The sequence below is a fragment of the Bolinopsis microptera genome, chromosome 12 (genome assembly GCF_026151205.1).
Source record: "Bolinopsis microptera isolate Bmic1 chromosome 12, MBARI_Bmic_1.0, whole genome shotgun sequence".
Lineage (NCBI taxonomy): Eukaryota > Metazoa > Ctenophora > Tentaculata > Lobata > Bolinopsidae > Bolinopsis > Bolinopsis microptera.
In genome coordinates this window covers 12,110,562-12,129,564 of record NC_087083.1, presented here as the reverse complement: position 1 = coordinate 12,129,564, position 19,003 = coordinate 12,110,562, and the positions used below count along the sequence as shown (strand labels likewise).

Genomic DNA, 19,003 nt, shown 5'->3' with positions numbered 1-19,003 from the left:
CCTCCTCGCCCACTAGTTAAGCCATTCACTAGTGAAGAAATCGGATCAGCTGCCAGAAGTCTCAAAAATGGTCGAGCTAACGGCCCAGATGGAATTCCTAACGAGCTTCTCAAGTATTCTACTGGATCAGTACACAGACGTTTTGCAGACATTATCAATAGAAGCTTCGAGACCAATTCCTACCTTGACCCCATTGGACAGGCAAACATTACCCCCTTACAGAAGCCAAATAAGCCCATTGGTCCAGTGAAGAATCTACGACCCCTCACTCTCTCAAATGCTGTTAGAAAGATTCTTTCAATGGCAACCTTGAAGAGAATTGAGAATAAAGTCAATGCCTTCACTGGTCCATGGCAATGTGCTTACAAGCAGGGTAGATCATGTGCTGACATTGTATGGTGCCAGCGTGTGATGTTATCAGTTGTCCAGAGGAAGAGGTGGGAATACCATCGTATGGGGATCGATATGTCTAGTGCCTTTGACACTATACGACGATCTACCATCCTCGATCTTCTTGTTGAGTGTGGCTGTGACGATGACGAAGTCCGTTTGGTAAGACTTTTGCTTTCCAACACCAAGCTCAAAGTCAACATCAACGGTACACTGTCTGCTGAATTCCAGAGTTTTCTCGGTGCATTCCAAGGTGACTGTCTGTCTGGATGTTTGTTCACACTTGTCTTAGCGGGTGCCTTGCGTGACCTCCGTAACAGGCTTGAAACTGCAATGAATAGGCCTAACCCACCTATCACCGATATCGGTCTTCCACTTGACAGTGAGTATGCTGATGATATCGACTTCAATGATGAAGATGAGGACAATTTGAGGGAGCTGTTGCCTATTGCAACAGAAGTCCTTAAAGATTGGAATCTCTTCGTTAACGAAGACAAAACTGATTTCACTCATGTGTACTTAGCTGAAAAGGGAGCTAAAGACGATCAGGGTAAGCCAATTGCAGGGAACGAGCTCTGGAGAAAGAGTATCACGCTTGGCTCCATGCTTTGTAGTAAGGAGGACATCTCTAGAAGGATATGTCTGGGATATGCCGCGTTTAACAAATACAAGAAAGCTTGGAACCATAAGATCCCTCTGAGCAAGAGGCTTCTGTTGTATGAGGCTCTGGTAGTATCCGTTTTAATGTACAATTCATCTTGCTGGGCTGCCCCTAAATCAGTATTGGAAAAACTAGATATTGCTCACAGACGTCATCTGCGATCAATTTTGAATTACAAATACCCTCACATCATTTCCAACAAGAACTTGTATAAACGCTGCAATAGCGAACCATTGTCAGCTAAAGTGGCTCGTAGTCGGTGGAGGATGCTCGGACATGTACTGCGTGGGCCTACAGATGGTCCAGCCTATTCGTCGCTTGTTTTTGCTGTTAACACCTTACAGCTTCAAGGGCGGCGTGGAAGACCGCAGTCAAACCTTTTCTCACTGATTCTACACGACCTTAGTGTTCGAAAATTATCGTTAAATAATTTATGTGATTTAAACTATTTAACTTTAATCGCTCAAAATAGAGTTAAATGGAGAAGTATGCAAATTGCATGACTTTTGTGTGAGAAAGATTAGGGGACAGAAATGTTTACTTTGTTTACTATCTGTTTCTTAGAGCTTTTGTTTATATAGTTATGATGTTTTTTCTTTCCATTGTCTTCACTTTGCAAGACACCTTGTCATTTATTTTTTACCGCACTTCATTTCATGATTTGATTTCTACCTTTCTAGGATATTTTTCTTCCTTGATTGATTATGTCACTGTACTAACCTTTATTATACCTACATGTATTGTATATATGGTTTCTGCTTCTATTCAGTTTAGTGTGGTTTACAATAAAGTGTGTTTTAATTTTGTCTTTGCCTTATAATGAGTTATACTCATTATAAGGCATAAACTATTGTCCGAATAACCTATTTTCTGAGTGGGACAAATGTCGCTGTCGGACAGATGTCGCCCAATCTTCAGTATCTTCGTTGAAATCTGCAACAATTTATCAATATTTCCAAATTTTTAATTTCTTAATTCCCATCATGAAATGAAATGAGGTATTTATATCCCGCTCATATGATTAACCAACAACACAAGGAAGGTGATTACTGATTAACCATGTCAGAGCGGCTGACTGTCGGACAGATGTCGCCCAATCACTTTTGTTCACTTTTACACATTTGCTCACATAACTCACAAACAGTGAACAGAACAAAGAAAACTCAACTTAATTCATTCTGCAAATAAGATTACATTTGTACTAGCTAGTAGTTTGTAATTATATGGTAGCAATAGCATGATTTCCTATTCTGTCCCCCAGCTGCCTAGCTGCTACATGCTACATGAAGAGGTCTCCTCCTAGTCGTTGGAGTGACCTGCATAATCCACACACATCCCTTGTACGGCGTAATAGGTTTCTCCATTCCACTCGGTTCAGTGTTAACTGACGTACTGCATCTCGGCTGATGTTGTCAACACCTGTAAAGTTAGCAGCATCCTCGAGGAAAACCTCAAAACGCTTCATTTCCTTCTTAAGATCTTAGTAGTGTTCCAGACTTCAGCTCGGTTTAACAGGATAGTGATAACAGTAGCCTTGTAGATGCAGATCTTGGTAGGTGTTTTTATAGTTCTACTGTTCCATATCTTCCAGAGCTGGTGGAACGCGCCATTGGCACGCTGGACCCTGATGTCAAGATCTCGGTCGATAGTACCATTCCCACTATAAATGTTGGCACCCAGATAGGCAAAGTTACTGACCTGTTCAACAGGTTCCCCCTCCACTGTCAGCTCAATAGTGTCTCTTTCGGTGTAGGGTCGCTGGGACGCACATTTACTGACAACCATACACTGTGTATTTTTGGCGTTGATCTTCAACCCAGCTGCCAGCTGTTAGCTGCAGTATTAAGCGCTCATGTCAGTGGATTGTTGCAACCCACCTTCAGTATTGCCTAACTGCACTCCCTGGTAAATAATATTCTGGATATTCTGGCTATGCTGGCTATTCTGAACTCTGAACGATAGGAACCAAAATAATTCGCTGTTGCAAAAAATAAACCGCTTTGCGTGCTGACTGCAGTATGAACAAGACACGGTGATTTTTATTTTTTCCCGCTGTTGGTCTTACTCTTTCATGTACCTTTGTACTGCTGTCCGCTGATCAGCTCGCCGTTTTTTTGTGGTAAGCTGACGGCTGTTCTAGAAATTCTAGTAGAATTGGACGGTCATTCTAGAATTGGAAGATCACTATGTTGGCAAGCACGACTGCAGTCGTGCTTGCCAACATTGTGATGGTGACGGTGTTTGCATATTTGGATAGTTCTTGTTGATCGTTTTTCTGTTTCCAGAGCACAGTTATCAAACTCCAATTCGGCATTCTGGCTATAATTATTCTGGCTATTATATGTTCTGAGTGGACTGAAGATCCTAAATAGTACTTCTGAAGCTGTGTGCGACTTTATGTGTGTGTATTGTAAGATGTACAGAAAAACTGGCTCCGATACGATACAATAGTGTTTTTAATTACTTATTCTTTTACTCAACACTGTATAATATTAAATTTAATATAGACAAATAATTCTTCTAGTAACATAATATCTGCCCTTGAAACCACTTATTTAATCGAAATGAAATTATTGGAAAACCCGTAATAACATCATTGCAACTCTATTTATCTCGTAAATAAGTTCTAGTTTCTACAAATATTCGGGCTGGACGTCAATATAAAGCACGCTTAGCTTATTTGTTATTCTCACTCACTCTCCCCGCTTCTAAAGGGGCAGTTAAACTGATGTGGGGTATGTGACCGAGGGAGGCCAGGACAATTCGTTTACTACTACTAGGAACTTGAAATCAGCGCTGGAGGAGGAACCCTTTCTGATCTTTAATACGTGACTAAAGATCACGCATGTGGAATGACGTCACTGAAAGCCGCCGCGTGATTAGTCACTAATCTAAATATTCAGACGCGGTGGTCGGTATGCTGACGTGTATTTATATAGTGTCTGATCTCTGAACGATAGGAACTAAAACTTCGCCGTTGCAAAGAATAAACCGCTTTGCGTGCGGACTGCAGTTAATATCATAAATGTAGTATGAACAAGACACGTTGATTTTATTGTTTTCCCGCTGCTCGGCTGTTAGTCTTTCATCTTTTCATGTGTTTTTGTACCCTTGTCCGCTGGTCAGCTCGCCGTCTTTTGTGGTAAGCTCAGCTTACCACAAGTCAAGCACGACCGTCAGCTTAATAAGCTTACTAAGCTGACGGGCGTGCTTGTCAACATTGTGATCGTCCTACTTCTAGAAAATTTGGATAAACACTCAAACAGTGCAAGTGGATAAAATCTACGACAGCCGAGCGCAATTCTTGTTTATGTTGTTCATGAATTTGTGATGTTTTTATTTCGGAAAAATAAATTCAGGTTTCTCGCTGATAAATTAAATTCATGTTTGGCTGAGAGTGTTCCTCACGTACGACAAGAGCAGTGCCCACGTCACTCGATACCTAAATAGTTAGGTTAAGCAAATTATTCCCAGGAAAGGTACACGAAGCAGCTCTAAAATTCGTCTTCCCTCGCATTCCTAGCGATATCATGGCAAATGAATGGGCTATACGATCACAATTAATACGATCACGAAAATAATCGAATTTTGTCTCCTGTAAACAAACATGGTGCTTGTTTATTCTTGTATTGTTTATTTTTGATTTTCAGGCCATATTTTGGATTTCTTCTGTTTTCACTATTTTAATCTTATCTATCTATTCCCGAATTTTTTTAATGTGATCGAATCATCGACCGTTTTTCTTCAAGCATTTGCTGATCACAGAAATGGTAAGCAAAGCAATTTAGATCTGGATGCTGGATTTATGGAATGTCGATCGGTCAATGCTGGAATGTTGATTGGCTCAAATTGCTGTCATGAGAGAGACTATTATGACAACGAGTTCTATCATTAGTTTCTATAGTTTTCATTTCGTTGCAGACGACACTTTCGTCGAAGTTTTATCTAGCTGGAGTAGGTGCAAATATCAATAAATTCACGTAAGCACAACATTTAAGATCGTACAGTTGAAGAGGGTGTAGTTTTAAAATCCGGACGAGTTTTAAATCCAAATCACTCACCAAATCACTCGCCAAAGGGTTTTTAATTTTGTTTACAGAAGGGCCCTGAGCATATTGTGAAATTAGCTCCATACGATGTATGTAGCGATGCTGATTATGTTTAACTATTCTATTTCCTCCATACAATTTACATTTTAATGTCGCTTGTTCACCCTTCTTGAACATTTCTTCCGTTATACTGTCCTCCACTGCATCATTCGTTAGTATCTCAGTTATATGATGTGGGCGGGATTATAAGCCGGCTAAAATATTTCGTTTTCGGGAATAAAGAGCTCTGTTAATCTTTAAAATGACATATTTTAGTTCCTAGCCCACTGGAATTCGGGGTCTTGTTGATATAGACAATAATCCAATTACCTTCAAATTAGGAGAATAATTTGATCTTTACCAATGAACAAGGAGCCGAATTCCAAAGGTCTAGGAACTAAAATATGTCCAGGTATCTCTCACCATTATTCCAGTGCTGTCAGAGGTTAGCGATATAATTGTGTAGCGGTCGTTAGACTTATCACTTAGCCATATGATTTTATTTGTAAAAACAGCAAGGACGGCCGCGTCGGCTGACGTTTACAAAATTAATAAATCATTCTATATATGTGTGTTTTTATAAAATATAAATCCATTTCACACAAACAATCTTTTAAAGATCAGCGACTGGTCCGAATTAGGTATGAAGTTAATAACATTGGTGTTGATCACCTTACTGGGTACTGTCTCCTGTCAAAATACTCAAACAACCTGCAAGACATGCGCAAATATGGACTGGTCCGACTCAACGATGTTCCAAAATGGGATTAAATATGAAGATTGGGATCCGAGTGTGATGCCCGATGAACATAAAAATGTTGAAGGATTCGGTAAGTGTTAAGCAAAGTTGTGAGCAAAAGAAGCTGTATGCCTAGATTAGGGCATACGTAGTACTAGTAAATTTGCTAGCTTGGATTGGTCACAAATCGACAATTATTAAATCGATCATACTTCACAAAAAGGGTAAAGGCCGAAATATTGCAATTTATAATGTTAACCCATTACTCAATGTGAGTAGTAATATAAATTAGTGAATTGTCAACTGAAAACTCGAACATTATGTGATATATCCTATTTATGGGACATATCACATATTATGTCTTGTTAAACATCAAAATTACGAATAATATGATCTGGATCGTTGACTTGAATTCTTTTCAAGTTTTCACAGATCTTGATATAAAACCGCAAATTTTCAGATTCCTGTGATGCCGAAGACCTTAGTCCGAAAATGTGTGAATCAGGAATGACTCAATGCGGATCTATTCACTGGGAAATGAGGTAAATATTCATACAATACAGGAACTAATTTCACAATAACTGCTCAGGACTATCATTGTGGATTCGTGATATGTATTGGACTGAAACGAAATATAAGGCTTGCTTGATAATTTTCATGCACATGTTAAGAAATCATAAAAAATAAAACGTTTGTAAGCTGCACGAATTTTAAACTTCGACCAACTTAAAATAACGATTATTAGCGAAGCTCAAACTATCAATTAAATTCAAAATATGCGACTAAAAATTACACTATTTTCTTAGTGTGAAGAACGAAGAAGGTGGAACTGTAACTACCTTTGAAAGGGTAAAAATAAGCATGCTTGGCTGTTTGCCGATGGACTCGATGGCCACGTGCGACACATACATGCCTCATTTCGTTGTTCCTGAGGGCGGAAAGAATTCAAACTGTGAGTTTGTATTGAAATACATTATTACCTCATTATTAACATCATTAGTACCTCATTAGTACCTCATTAGTACCTCGTAAGCCTCATTATTACCGAGCCTCGTTATAACTAAAACCCCTTTATAACCTTTAACGCGGTTTTTTGGTATAATTTATTTCTTCCCTCGACGCACATTATAGCAAAGTCCTTTGGTAGAGTATTGTACATATTTTTGCAAATTTTTGAAAAGTCGTCTTTTCCTTCGTATTCATTCTTATATCCCTCATTTTTACCTGAATACTTAAAACATGTTTTCAGGTGTGATAGAAAAATGCGATGAACCATTGGTTGACAATTGTGTAGAACATGATAGATCGGATAAGGAATATGTATATAAGAAAGACGACGATAAAGACGATGAGAAAGATGAAGAGCCAATCACGAGTTGTCCACACTGTGGGGAAGTGGACTTCTCTTCTGCTACATTTTACGATGGTGAAGGAACTGAACAGCAAATGCCTGAAGTAGATGTTGAGTGGAAAAAAGTCACTGGATATGGTAAGCCGTGAATTTATCAAACGCTACTCCCTGAAACAAATTAGATTATCCAGTTGTCACATATTTGATATTTGTTATTGCTACAAACCATGACGGTATGTAATTTCAGCACTTTGTTCCGGCAGCGATACCGTAGAACCAAAAGAGTGCGTTGCTTCAGGTTGGAGACCGAATGTATGCGCCAGATTTCACTTCACAATGGGGTAAGATCTTGAAACTCATATTAAGCTAATAAAGTGATAAGGTAATAAGGAGAATTTATTTAAAAAAGTGTATCAATATGTTGAAATTTGGTGTTGGCATTTTACCAACTAAAATCCGATAAGTAGAGGTAAGTAAAGGTAAATCCATTAAAATATATATATAAATATATTTATCCAGTAAAGGTATAAATCATTAAAGTCATTTTGTCATCATTAAAGTCATTTTGTCTCAGAATTAAAGGAGAAGACACAAACGGAGATAAATACGCGTTTGAAGGAACAAAATTAGAAATTAGGGATTGCTTGCCTGAAGGAACTACCTGTGCGGACGTTACTGCAAAAATTGAGAATATTGCGAAGGAAGGCGGCATGGATTTCACTTATTCAGACTGTAAGTTGATTAAAATGTAAGCTTTTTAATGTCATAACTGTCAATAACACCTTCCACAATGCATTTTTAGGTAGTATTTTTAAGTAGCAGATCGGCACTCGGCACTTGGTATATCAAACACGATTCTTCCGTGGACTAAAAATTCCCATCTCAGGCGAACTAGAAATATGCGACCGTGACGGAGAGAATTGTAAGGTACAGGACGATTCTCCTAAAGCAGGAGAGTGCCATTTCCCTGATCTTATTTGGGGTGGGTACAAAGTCTTGGAGGGTGAGCACGAAGGAGAAAAGTATGCCATGTACATGTGTCACCCACCCTTTGTAATGACACCAAACAGGCATTCCTTCAAGGGATACATGGATGCTTACAGCAAAACTCCCAGTGAAGCATACATGGACATGGCCTACACTGCTGGCTGTTATGAAGGATATGCATATGTTCCAGAATGCATGGAACCCATTGAAGGAGGCCATTGTGGTATTCCTATTTACATTGAGAACGGCCATGCAGTTGAAGTTATGATGAAAGATGATGAAGACAAATGGGACAAAATGGACGAAGATAAAGAAGGAGATAAACCCAGTCCCAATGCGTTTGCATTTAAGTTTAACATGGATTTTGACTCAGGCTCTCAAGGCTCTGAGTACATGGAAGATGAGAGTAAGATGAGTGAAGAAGAGTGGAAGTTCATGTCAATGATGCCAAGGGGAGCTAGATACGAGTGTGACGCTGACTATGTGATGCACCATACCGTCAAGAAGGACTGGGGCTGGTGTCGACCAGACGGTTCTTTTGAGGTACCCCGATGTGAGCACAAGGACACCTTTTACAATTTAGAGTTCAGGCTCAATAGTGGAGGTGAGAAAAAACTAGCTGGAAACGGCGGGATTGTTCAAGCTAGGATGATAATGGAAAATGGAGATGTAGGAGATTGGGAGTACGCCTGTAACGATGGTTTTAATGACAATGCAGCCGGAGCTATTTGCAGAACTCTCGGATTTAAGACTGGAGCTAAAATACCCTCTTCCAAAAAGATGGATATGAGTTTGGATTCGATGAGTAACGGTGGTTTTGGATGGACACACTTCAGTTGTGATCACGACGACACACTTCCACAAAGGTAATTGTGTCTATAATAGTGCTTAACTAGACTTACTTCTTCATTATAAACTATGTATAGTAGGCTTAATGGATGAATTATAACAGCACACACCACATATAACCGTGAAGAAGTGTTTAAAACAATCGGAGAAGTAACAAAATGAACCATTCAAAATTACAAATAAAACAATTTATAAAATTTCAGTATGGGTTGTCGGGCAATAAAATACGAAGAAGTTAAACAGTCGAAGGAACATGCAATGAAATGGCACTGCTTTGATTTTGAAAAAATGGCAGTGAGATGTTTCGACTACAGAATGTTCAACGTGGAAGTGGATTTGGAAATGTCTAAGAGGAGGGCCACATGTGGTGTTCAGGTGAGTTGGGAGGGTTCATTAACAAAACACAGAATACTTGGTTCATGCTCACTTTACGCACCTTTAAAACACAACACACTTTTCCTGAAAAATTTACGAACGAACCAACTTATATGGACCACAGTGCAAAACTGTATGAATTTAAACTGTTTGATTTTAACCAAAATATATAATTATTGCATTCTTGTAATTTAATCTGCAGGACACGGGACAGCTCCAAATTTGAAATTTGAAATCAACTAATTTCAGGCACAGAAAAAAGAAGTCCACATGCAACTGAACCATCTGGGCGAAGAAGTAAGCGTGACGTGGATGTTGGACGATGTGGAGACAGAGTTACCCACCAAAACCAACAAAAGGAGAGGATTCATGGTCAGGGGTAAAGATCTCAACAATAAGGATTTCAAGTGCATAGGATGCCAGATTCATATGGGAAGAGACAAGGTCTTGTTAGGAGAAGCCAAGGTCTGCGAGGAGGACTCCGACTAGAAACTTGATCACTCGCCCATTCATGATGACGTCTTGAGGACTTCGGACTGTTTTGATTCAAAATGTCAGTGCATGTATCTAATACTTAATAAGTGGTATAACTAATTTATAATTATTAGGTATTATTATTTATCATATTATTAATATTTAGGCAATTTGGTAATCGCGCTTGGCACACTTTGTTGCCCCAACCGTGCCCCAAGTGTGCCCCAAGTGTGCCCCAACTGCTTCTGCCCCAAGTGTGCCCCAAGTGTGCCCCAAGTAACTTTTTGCCCCAAGTGTGCCCCAACTGCTTCTGCCCCAAGTGTGCCCCAAGTGTGCCCCAAGTAACTTTTTGCCCCAACTGTGCCCCAACTGTGCCCCAGGAAATACAATTTTGTGCCCCAAGTGTGCCCCAAGTGTGCCCCAAGTGTGCCCCAAGTGTGCCCCAAGTGTGCCCAGCGCGATTACCAAATTGCCAATATTTATTACATTAGTTATTGTTGGTTTTTAGTTATTAATCATTACTTTATTAGTTAGCTTCATGTTAAGCATGTTAACCTGTAAGTATTAATTAATTAATTTCACTTTAAATCATTCAACTTTTCCTATAGATATAATTGTATGTTTATATTTTAGATTGTATTGACATGTTATGAACCATTGAAGAAAGCGAATATTCTCCCTTGTCCAATAAAATTATAACTTGTTGGTCTAAATTGGCTCTCCACAGAGGCAACATATAACTATAAGTGTGGATACGTAATGGCTAATAGTAATACCGAACTTTTTGCGCACCATCAGCCGTTACCCTGACTAGGTCAAATGTTTTTTCATGACGAAAAATATCAAAAATAGTGAACAGAATTTTCACAACAAATTTAGGCAGTAGGAGACATGCTTATCTATAAGTATAATAGTTTTATAGTTTTATGATTCAATTTCAAAGCGCGAACAAAGCAAAATTTGTCAGTAATATTAATGCACGCGTCTCCCTTAAAGTTAAACAAAGAAAATAAAAGAGACAAAATAACAAAACGTTAAAGGCAATATCTATAAACCATCTCGACGACATCACTGGTATGTTCCCACTCCACTCATCATACGAGTGATTTAGTGGGAGCGGCTGGAGGCAGATTTATAGGTGATTGGATACATGTTGCGGATATGCACAATGATGGGCCCATGGTGGCCAATGACCATGCTTGAGGCTAGGGGTTTGGCCTGAGTAGCAAGGATGATGATCAATCACTCTACACTCGACTTTTTCAACCCGTTCTCTAGCTGGTCCTGAACGACTATTCGAAACCCTAACCCTTTAATCTGATCCCAACCACAAACCTAACCCAATTCTTAACAAAAGCCTATGCTGAAACCCTAACCCTAACGAGAAATTACACTAACTTCCTTATACGGTCATATCACGTGATCGAGACAGTGTTTCGCCAATATCTCGTCAGGGGAGCATTTTAACCCTATGTCATGGGCCGGGGGTGATTCGGAATCAGCGTCCGAAAATATATCGATTGATGTTGGTTTCAACTGTCGGGGTGTTAGTATGAGGGGAAATATCCCTTGGTTAGTTAAGTATTAGACATTGATTTACCTAGTTCGATAAACTGTACTGTAATTAAGATGTGAGGTGTTACGAGCACTAAGGTTTTATAAGTTAAAATATGAAATTATATGAAGTCATGAGATTTTTCCATGTTATGGTGGCACCGGGCACGAACCCTTTTCGTTGAGTAAGTTGATTTCAGCAAAATTAGTTTAATAGCTTAGAGGTCTCTTTAGTATTATTTATTAAACACAGGCATGAGTATCCTTAAATTGTCTGACATGATCATAGTTTTAATATTTTACTATTATATCTGTATGTCCTCTTATCATTGAATATGAGCATCATTACTGATCATGTTACTATCCAGTTCATGTGAAGCATTGTTTCACTTGTTGAGCTCGCTAGTGGAGGAAAAATAGAATTTTCACCTATCAACATATGAAACATTGTTAAGAATATATTAAGTTACAAACTTGTACGTCATCTTGAAATTGAGTCAGATTCTTTGCCATGTGATCCTTGTTTCACTGTTTTTCTTGTCATAATGAACCAATACACCATTCCAAAAATGTGATATGTCATATCTTATTCTTAGAAAAATGAGATACTGATAGAACATGACATAATTGAAAATATCATCACATATTTTCAACGTTAATACTAATAGCATCAATAAAGTTATTCAAATTTGCAATGATCTAATAAATATCGAAACTGATATTTGATGCTGTGTTATTTAAAACTTTATGTATCATCATGATTTGCACGCGTAGCGCATTCCAATGTTCAAGCAGCTAGCACGTGATACAATTCAGCCAACCAGAGTACTAAAATCTGCAAAGTTAAAGTTGCAAACTTTTGATCGGCCCAAAATGACACTTTTCTGGAGATTTGAAGATAACTCAAAATCTACGTTGTCTTAAATTTTCCCCCTGGGGGGGGGGGGGGGGGGGGGGGGGGCGTTTCTTTTACAAAACGAACATGTTGCAAAAAACCGGAATTCGCTATCTCTTTTACTTTTGAAGTTAGGCCCTGGCCAGTAAGGTTTCCTGGGTTTAACTTAAACAGTGACAAATTTTAATTTAATTTAAATTTATCATAGATCATAGTAACAAACTGAAGTGTAGCACAGTTTACCTACCATACTATAAGTTATATCTTGATGCAAGTTAGTAAGGTATCTTGATGCAAGCAAGCTACATTAAAATTATTTTTTGGACTGCCTTATATAACTTGAACAGTGACAAATTTTAATTTATTTTAAATTTATCACAGATCATAATAACAGACTGAAGTGTAGCACAGTTTACCTACCATATTATAAGTTATATCTTGATGCAAGCTAGTATTAATAAGGTATCTTGATGCAAGAAATTCTTTATTTGGGTACTGCCTTATTTAACTTGAACAGTGACAAATTTTAATTTAATTTAAATTTATGACAGATCATAGTAACAGACTGAAGTGTAGCAAAGTTTAACTACACTTATAAACTACGAGACTACAAATACATCTTGATACAAGTAAGCAGACAAGGAGGAATGTTGAGCCCAAATGAAATGAGCACGGCCGTCCTTATATAGCTGCTCCACTTCCAGTTCACTAACATTCAGTTTTCTTTAATTTATAAGTTTAAGTTCTTTGTTTAAGGGGGGGGGGGGGGGGGGGGGGTTTACCCTGATTTTTTTGTGAAACTTAGTTTCGAGAAAGCAGTTGACCAACAAACTAGGTTCGGTGACCGAACTTTTGAGGGGGTCCCGGACCCCAACCGCCAAACGGTTCAATATTTTTTTCATGAATTTTCAGAATTAAGGCCTAACTCAATATTTTAATACAAAACTTAAGGTGATTCTACGTTGATTCTGAAAATTTCATGAAAAAATATTGAAACCCTATTGAGTTCTATTGTTTTGAGCGAAGTCAGTTTTGCAAATATCGCGAACTGAGATATGGGCGATTTTGTTCATTTTTTGCGATTATTTGAACACAGAATCCACAGTTAGTTAGATATTGAGCTGATAATCAATTATTATTAATCATAGAGAATGTGTAGTTTAGGCTTACCCTTCATATAAAGTTGGTTTCATTCAAAAATATTGATATTTGACAAATTTATGGGCCAAAATCGATCAAATTTAGTGCGTATGCCCAAATATGGGCACGTACTTTTTAGCTCATAACTCAGTCATTTTTTGTCCAAAAAAAATTCATATATGAGTTCAAAGGACCACTAGCTACAAGTAGAGCACATAAAATCTGGGTTTTGGGCATATTCATGGTATTTGGCTAAATTGGGCCTAATTTGGACCAAATATGGGCGTGGCTGCCCCGCGGGCACCGTTTGGCGGCTGGGGTCAGGGTCCCCCTCAAAAGTTGGGTCACCGGTCCTAGTTTGTTGGTCAACTGCTTTCTCGAAACTAAGTTTCACAAAAAAATCGGGATTACTTATAGCTGTAGTTGTACACTGTACAGCAATACTATCACCTTAGTATTGCTGTACACCTACTACTGCAGATACCATATTTGATTGAACCGTCTTACATTCTAACGATATAATTTGTTTTAATTAATTAATTACTTAAAAACACCGTGTTATAGAATGTGTGATAGATTGCTGTATAAAGTAAAGTTTAACGGTACAAACGTGTACCAATGCTGCGGAGACACTGATATAGTCCCTTTACGTGTACCCTTCCTTATTACTGAGAATCCTTTCTTTTTGACTGTCTGCACTGTTTTAGGTAAGGCCAGGAGACGATATGTTGAATTTTAATGTTGCAGATAATGTAATTAATATTTTATTTATGCTAGTTGTTTCTTTCTTTGGCAAATATTAGTAGGTCTAAGAACAATAACGTCTACATTAGTAGGTATGTAGTATGAAGTATGTAGTACTACCGCCTATAGTATGTACTTTATAATGTGAAATGCCCATTACACTGTATTGGTAGGTACAAAACTTTATAAATCATAAAACAATTCGTATAATGACGTCTTATATTTCAGTGTTCGTGGTTGTAGTAACTGCTATAATTTACAAGATAACAGCAAACAGAGGAATTCTCAATCCGGAAAATGTTTTACTCTTTGACAGGAGCCCGGCCGGGTGTTCAAGTTCACCCGAAACTTCTGACTTCACGACAACTGACGCACATGTTTAATGTTTATGTAGATTTCGATTGACAGTAGATTTTGAAAATTTTGTTTTCTGTATGATGATGAAAAACTTGTTTTTAATTCAATAAAATTTGATACTTGATTTTTGGTTATTTTTGGCTGCGATAATATGTTCTTTTTATATTTTTGTAAGATAACATCCACAATCCAGACGTTGAACGTTCTGTAAACTTTTATGTTTGATCTCAAACACAAAAAATAGTTGTAATTGTATTACTCTGTTGGCTGATTTTTAATTCATGTTCAATTCAGATTTTGCTATGATGTGGTTTTTATGAGTAGTATTGGTGACGCCAACAGGTATCTTGAATTCTCAAGTTTCCATCCACGACATACCTTCCGGAGTATAGTCTTCTCACAGGCACTTCGATACAGAAGGATAATCAATGATGACGTCTTGCTGGATGAGAGATTGGCAGAGCTTCAGTTGTTTTTTGAGCGGTCTTCATATCCTACTGATATGGTGAGAGAGGTCATCAGTGATGTCAGGTCGAGACCAAGAACTTTACAGTACAAGGAAAAGGATCAGGGTCCCCCTTCTTTCACACCATGGATTGTTACATTCGGTGCGGGCTATGAGGAAACCAAGGAAAAGGCTAAAGAGGCCAGTAACATCATCTCAAATAGCCGTACATGGAGCAGTGAGAACCCTGAGAGGATCCCTAAACTCCAAGTGGTCACCAGGCGAGCCTCTAACTTAAAGGACACTTTATTCAAGAGAAAGAAGCTTGCCTTAGGTTCAGAGTCAAGAACAACTGACCCATGCACCAAACCTGGTGAGAAGAAGAAAGGCAGACCCTGCCAAACTTGTCACCTTGTTAGTGGCAATTCCATGGTCTCCAATAATGGACACTCAGTCAGAACTCAAGGTGGTAACTGTAAGACACGCAACATTGTGCATGGCGCGACGTGCAAACTTTGTACTGTTAATAACGTATACGTGGGAAAAACAGTCACCAGCCTCAGCCAACGTGTGAATGGTCATTGCAGTAAATATTATGAGATTTTAGAGGCGAGTAGTAAGGGGAATGTTGAGAGCCACAGAGATTTTGATGACGAGAATGTTTTAGGGGCACATCTTTTTTCAGTTCATAATTTGAGGGAGAGTTCTGATTTCAATGAAAGTTTCCATTTTGATATTTTGTGTTCTACATCCCCAGATAATATTAGAAAGTCAGAACAGTTTTATATTAACAAATTGAAGACACTTTATCCGTTTGGCCTGAACAATATGAATTCCGTTTCTGGAAGCTAATTTTTCATGGTGTCCCGAATTTTATTTTTGAATCGTTATATATTCAGTCTATCAATTTTTGAATTGCGTCTTTTTGATTTAATGAACTACTGCAGACTCCACATTATTATAGTATATGCCATTAATTTTGTTCCGATTTTAAACTATGGTAACTCGGTAATCTGCCGATGCACATCTGGGGCACACCTCGGGCACACCTGGGGCACAAACTCGGGCACACCTGGGGCACACCTCGGGCACACCTGGGGCACAAAGCACACCTCGGGCACACCTCGGGCAGAACCACCTGGGGCACACCTCGGGCACACCTCGGGCACATCTCGGGCAAAATTCGGGCATGGTAATTGGGAAACCTTGGGAAAAGAACCTGGGCACATCTCGGGCACACCTCGGGCACACCTCGGGCAGAACCACCTGGGGCACACCTGGGGCACATCTCAGGCACACCTCGGGCACATCTCGGGCAAAACCACCTGGGGCACGGTCATTCGGGCAATGAATTATGGCTGGGCTACTAACCTCAATGATATCATTTATTACCTACTTATATTTGCGATAGTATTATACTAGTATTATACTATCGCAATATAATATATATGAGCAATATAATTTTCAGAGACACATATCTAATATCTATTTATTATATTTAATTTCATTAAACTGTAAGCAATATATTACATAATCAATCGGTATATTTACAAAACTATTAAACACATTCTAATCAAAAATTCTACGCATCAACTGCGGGAGCTCCTGGTTAAAATATCTTCTGACGGAAGGGCCGGAGCGGGTCAGGTGGTTCCTTCTCAGCCAGATGAATTCAGCGAGGGCGATGTAGAGGGCTGAGGAGTCTCTTCGCGTCCTGCCGTGTCCTCGTAGCATGTGCCTCTTGGCGTGAAACCACATGCCCTCACATGTATTCGTATGAACACCGGTGACGGGGTCGACGAAGCCTCTGCTGTGGTTTACGACCAAGTGGGTGTAGCCGTGGTGTCGGATATCTGAGTCCTTTTTCGGCAGGAAGCGCTGCATAGCAGAGGCAGCGAGGATTGACCTACCTTCTCTCCGACATGGACTCCTCCAGCTGATAAATCCCACGCTTAAAAACCTTCTACCAGTGGCCAGGGATATCTGCAACCGGAACCAAACTGTGCTTCGCACACTCCACGCTTCAGGAGAAGCACTCCCTCCCAAGAGGATATACTGATTTATTTTGTAGTTACAGTAATACTTATAGTTTTTAATGAGATGTTCCGATTGATACTTTAATAATATGATATTGCTTACCTATTAAATTCTAAATTAATTTTTTGAGACTTTACTACATTTTTGATGAGAATTTTTGAGAGAGAGAGAGAGAGAGAGAGAGAGAGAGAGAGAGAGAGAGAGAGAGAGAGAAAGAGAGAAAGAGAGAGAGAGAGAGAGAGAGAGAGAGAGAGAGAGAGAGAGAGAGAGAGAGAGAGAGAGAGAGATAGAGAGATAGAGAGAGAGAGGTTCTCACATGCTCTAACCAGAGAGACTCATGATTATGTGAAGGTTCTTACTAGGTAGCCGTCTATTTCTCGATATTTCGTAAATTAGCCAAATGCAAGAGTATCAATGAGTCATAGGAATAATTCTAATAATAACACGAGGGGTTTATATAAAATCGTATAGAAATAAAAAGTTATAGCTGCAAAAAGTAAATCAATTAATTGTCAAAACAAATCTTGATCTTGAGCTTCATGCAGAGATTATGATATAACATCTTCGAAACAATTAATACTAATCGCTAATGCAAAAATCAAATATCAAATCTTTAAATGTAAAACCTCTTCGGCATTATGCAAAAATTTTGATATGACATTTCCGAAACACTCTCATTAATGAAATTAGGATTAATTATCAAATAATTTTTCAACTGCCAAGTACTGAGTACTATGGTGGCAACTCTATCATGCAAGATGAACAAATCACGTGGCCCAGGTGATGTCCATTTAGAAATTTACACATTAAATACAAATAACATTTAGCTGGTTGTTCGGGTCAAACATCAAAGTTAGGACCTCTGTTTGTCGTACAAAAGACTTACTTTTTTTAACTTCAAGTATCCGGTTGTTAAGCAAATTCAGACACTCTCCATATGAAAACTTAGAAAACTAGTAATCTCGCATGTTGTCAGTATCCCACTTATTTCTAAACAACTCATGACGATCTTATCAGTCATTATTTGTTCTGAATCTTGGTTCCTGTTAACAGTTGATTAAGCCAGCGCCAGCACCAGCCACCTCAACCACAGATCACGCGTCTCCTTCTTTAAAACAGTCCTGATCGTTACCTATATGTTGCGTTACGTATAACGCGTTACGTATAACGCGTTACGTATAACGCGTTACGTATAACGCGTTACGTATGATGCGCTCACAAGGTAACAAGAGACAAGAGGAAGGTAATACAAGGAGGCACAGCTAGGATGTAGAGCATCACAGCATCCGATAACAAGTGAGCCAGAGCGCTGGTTACCAGCATGTAGAGGAGAGTACCCAGCACCTCCCCACACATAGCCAGACCCAGTATCAGCGAGAAGAAGCAGTTGCTGAACCTGGGGCGGTGGTGGTTAATTTGTTGTTACTTGGACTTTAACTTTAGTGTTAGGATGGAGATGTGATCAAAAACACTTTTGAGGGTCATGATTCCTTACTTATAATCGTATTTAACTTGGATTCGAACTCAAACAGTCAAAGCCGCTGTTGCACAAGTAACTTTTGGACACAGAACTTTTATAACAAACCTTTTTTTGATGGCGGGGGCTAGGCAGGACATGGTTCCAAGACTGCTAGCAGTTGTTGCTACAAAGAAGATGTACAGAAAGGGATAATGTCTTGTCATTGTCATCCCTGTAATTAAGCACGTTATGATATGGAGAGCGGTGTTTTATATCGATTGTTTTATAATTTATTTCTTGAAGCAGCTCTCGTTAGTATGCCCTTAAAACTCATTTGGTTGCACAGTGCACACTGCACACTGCACGGTACACACTGCACAGTACACACTGCACAGTGCACAGTGTACACTGCACACTGCACACTGCACAGTGCACACTCCTATTTCGCTCCCTCAAAT

The 19,003-nt window shown here is 39.0% G+C and overlaps 2 protein-coding genes across 3 annotated transcripts in view; one reads left to right on the top strand and one right to left on the bottom strand.

The window, feature by feature from the left end:
• Positions 1 to 19,003, bottom strand: part of LOC134824344 (NAD(P) transhydrogenase, mitochondrial-like) — a 1,149,555-nt gene that overhangs the window by 758,561 nt on the left and 371,991 nt on the right. The window lies entirely within an intron of this gene.
• On the top strand, positions 5,750 to 10,580 carry LOC134824271 (uncharacterized). 2 transcript variants are annotated; one of them, XR_010161377.1, is made up of 10 exons: positions 5,763 to 5,969; positions 6,339 to 6,420; positions 6,685 to 6,830; positions 7,128 to 7,367; positions 7,477 to 7,570; positions 7,804 to 7,961; positions 8,116 to 9,082; positions 9,269 to 9,440; positions 9,690 to 10,088; positions 10,406 to 10,580. XR_010161377.1 is itself a non-coding variant. In XM_063836065.1 (9 exons), the coding sequence occupies exons 1-9, from the start codon at positions 5,783 to 5,785 to the stop codon at positions 9,927 to 9,929; spliced, it is 2,286 nt and encodes a 761-aa protein (XP_063692135.1). In that variant the 5' UTR covers positions 5,750 to 5,782; the 3' UTR covers positions 9,930 to 10,022. The 2 variants fall into 2 exon arrangements, 1 of the variants encoding a protein (XP_063692135.1); XM_063836065.1 differs by lacking the exon at positions 10,406 to 10,580 and having other exon boundaries at positions 5,750 to 5,969; positions 9,690 to 10,022.

Coding starts and splice junctions, on each gene's coding strand:
- LOC134824271 (XM_063836065.1), top strand. CDS start 5,783: ATGAAGTTAATAACATTGGTGTTGATCACCTTACTGGGTACTGTCTCC. Junction 6,831..7,127: donor GGGCGGAAAGAATTCAAACT/GTGAGTTTGTAT, acceptor ACATGTTTTCAG/GTGTGATAGAAAAATGCGAT. Junction 7,368..7,476: donor GAAAAAAGTCACTGGATATG/GTAAGCCGTGAA, acceptor ATGTAATTTCAG/CACTTTGTTCCGGCAGCGAT.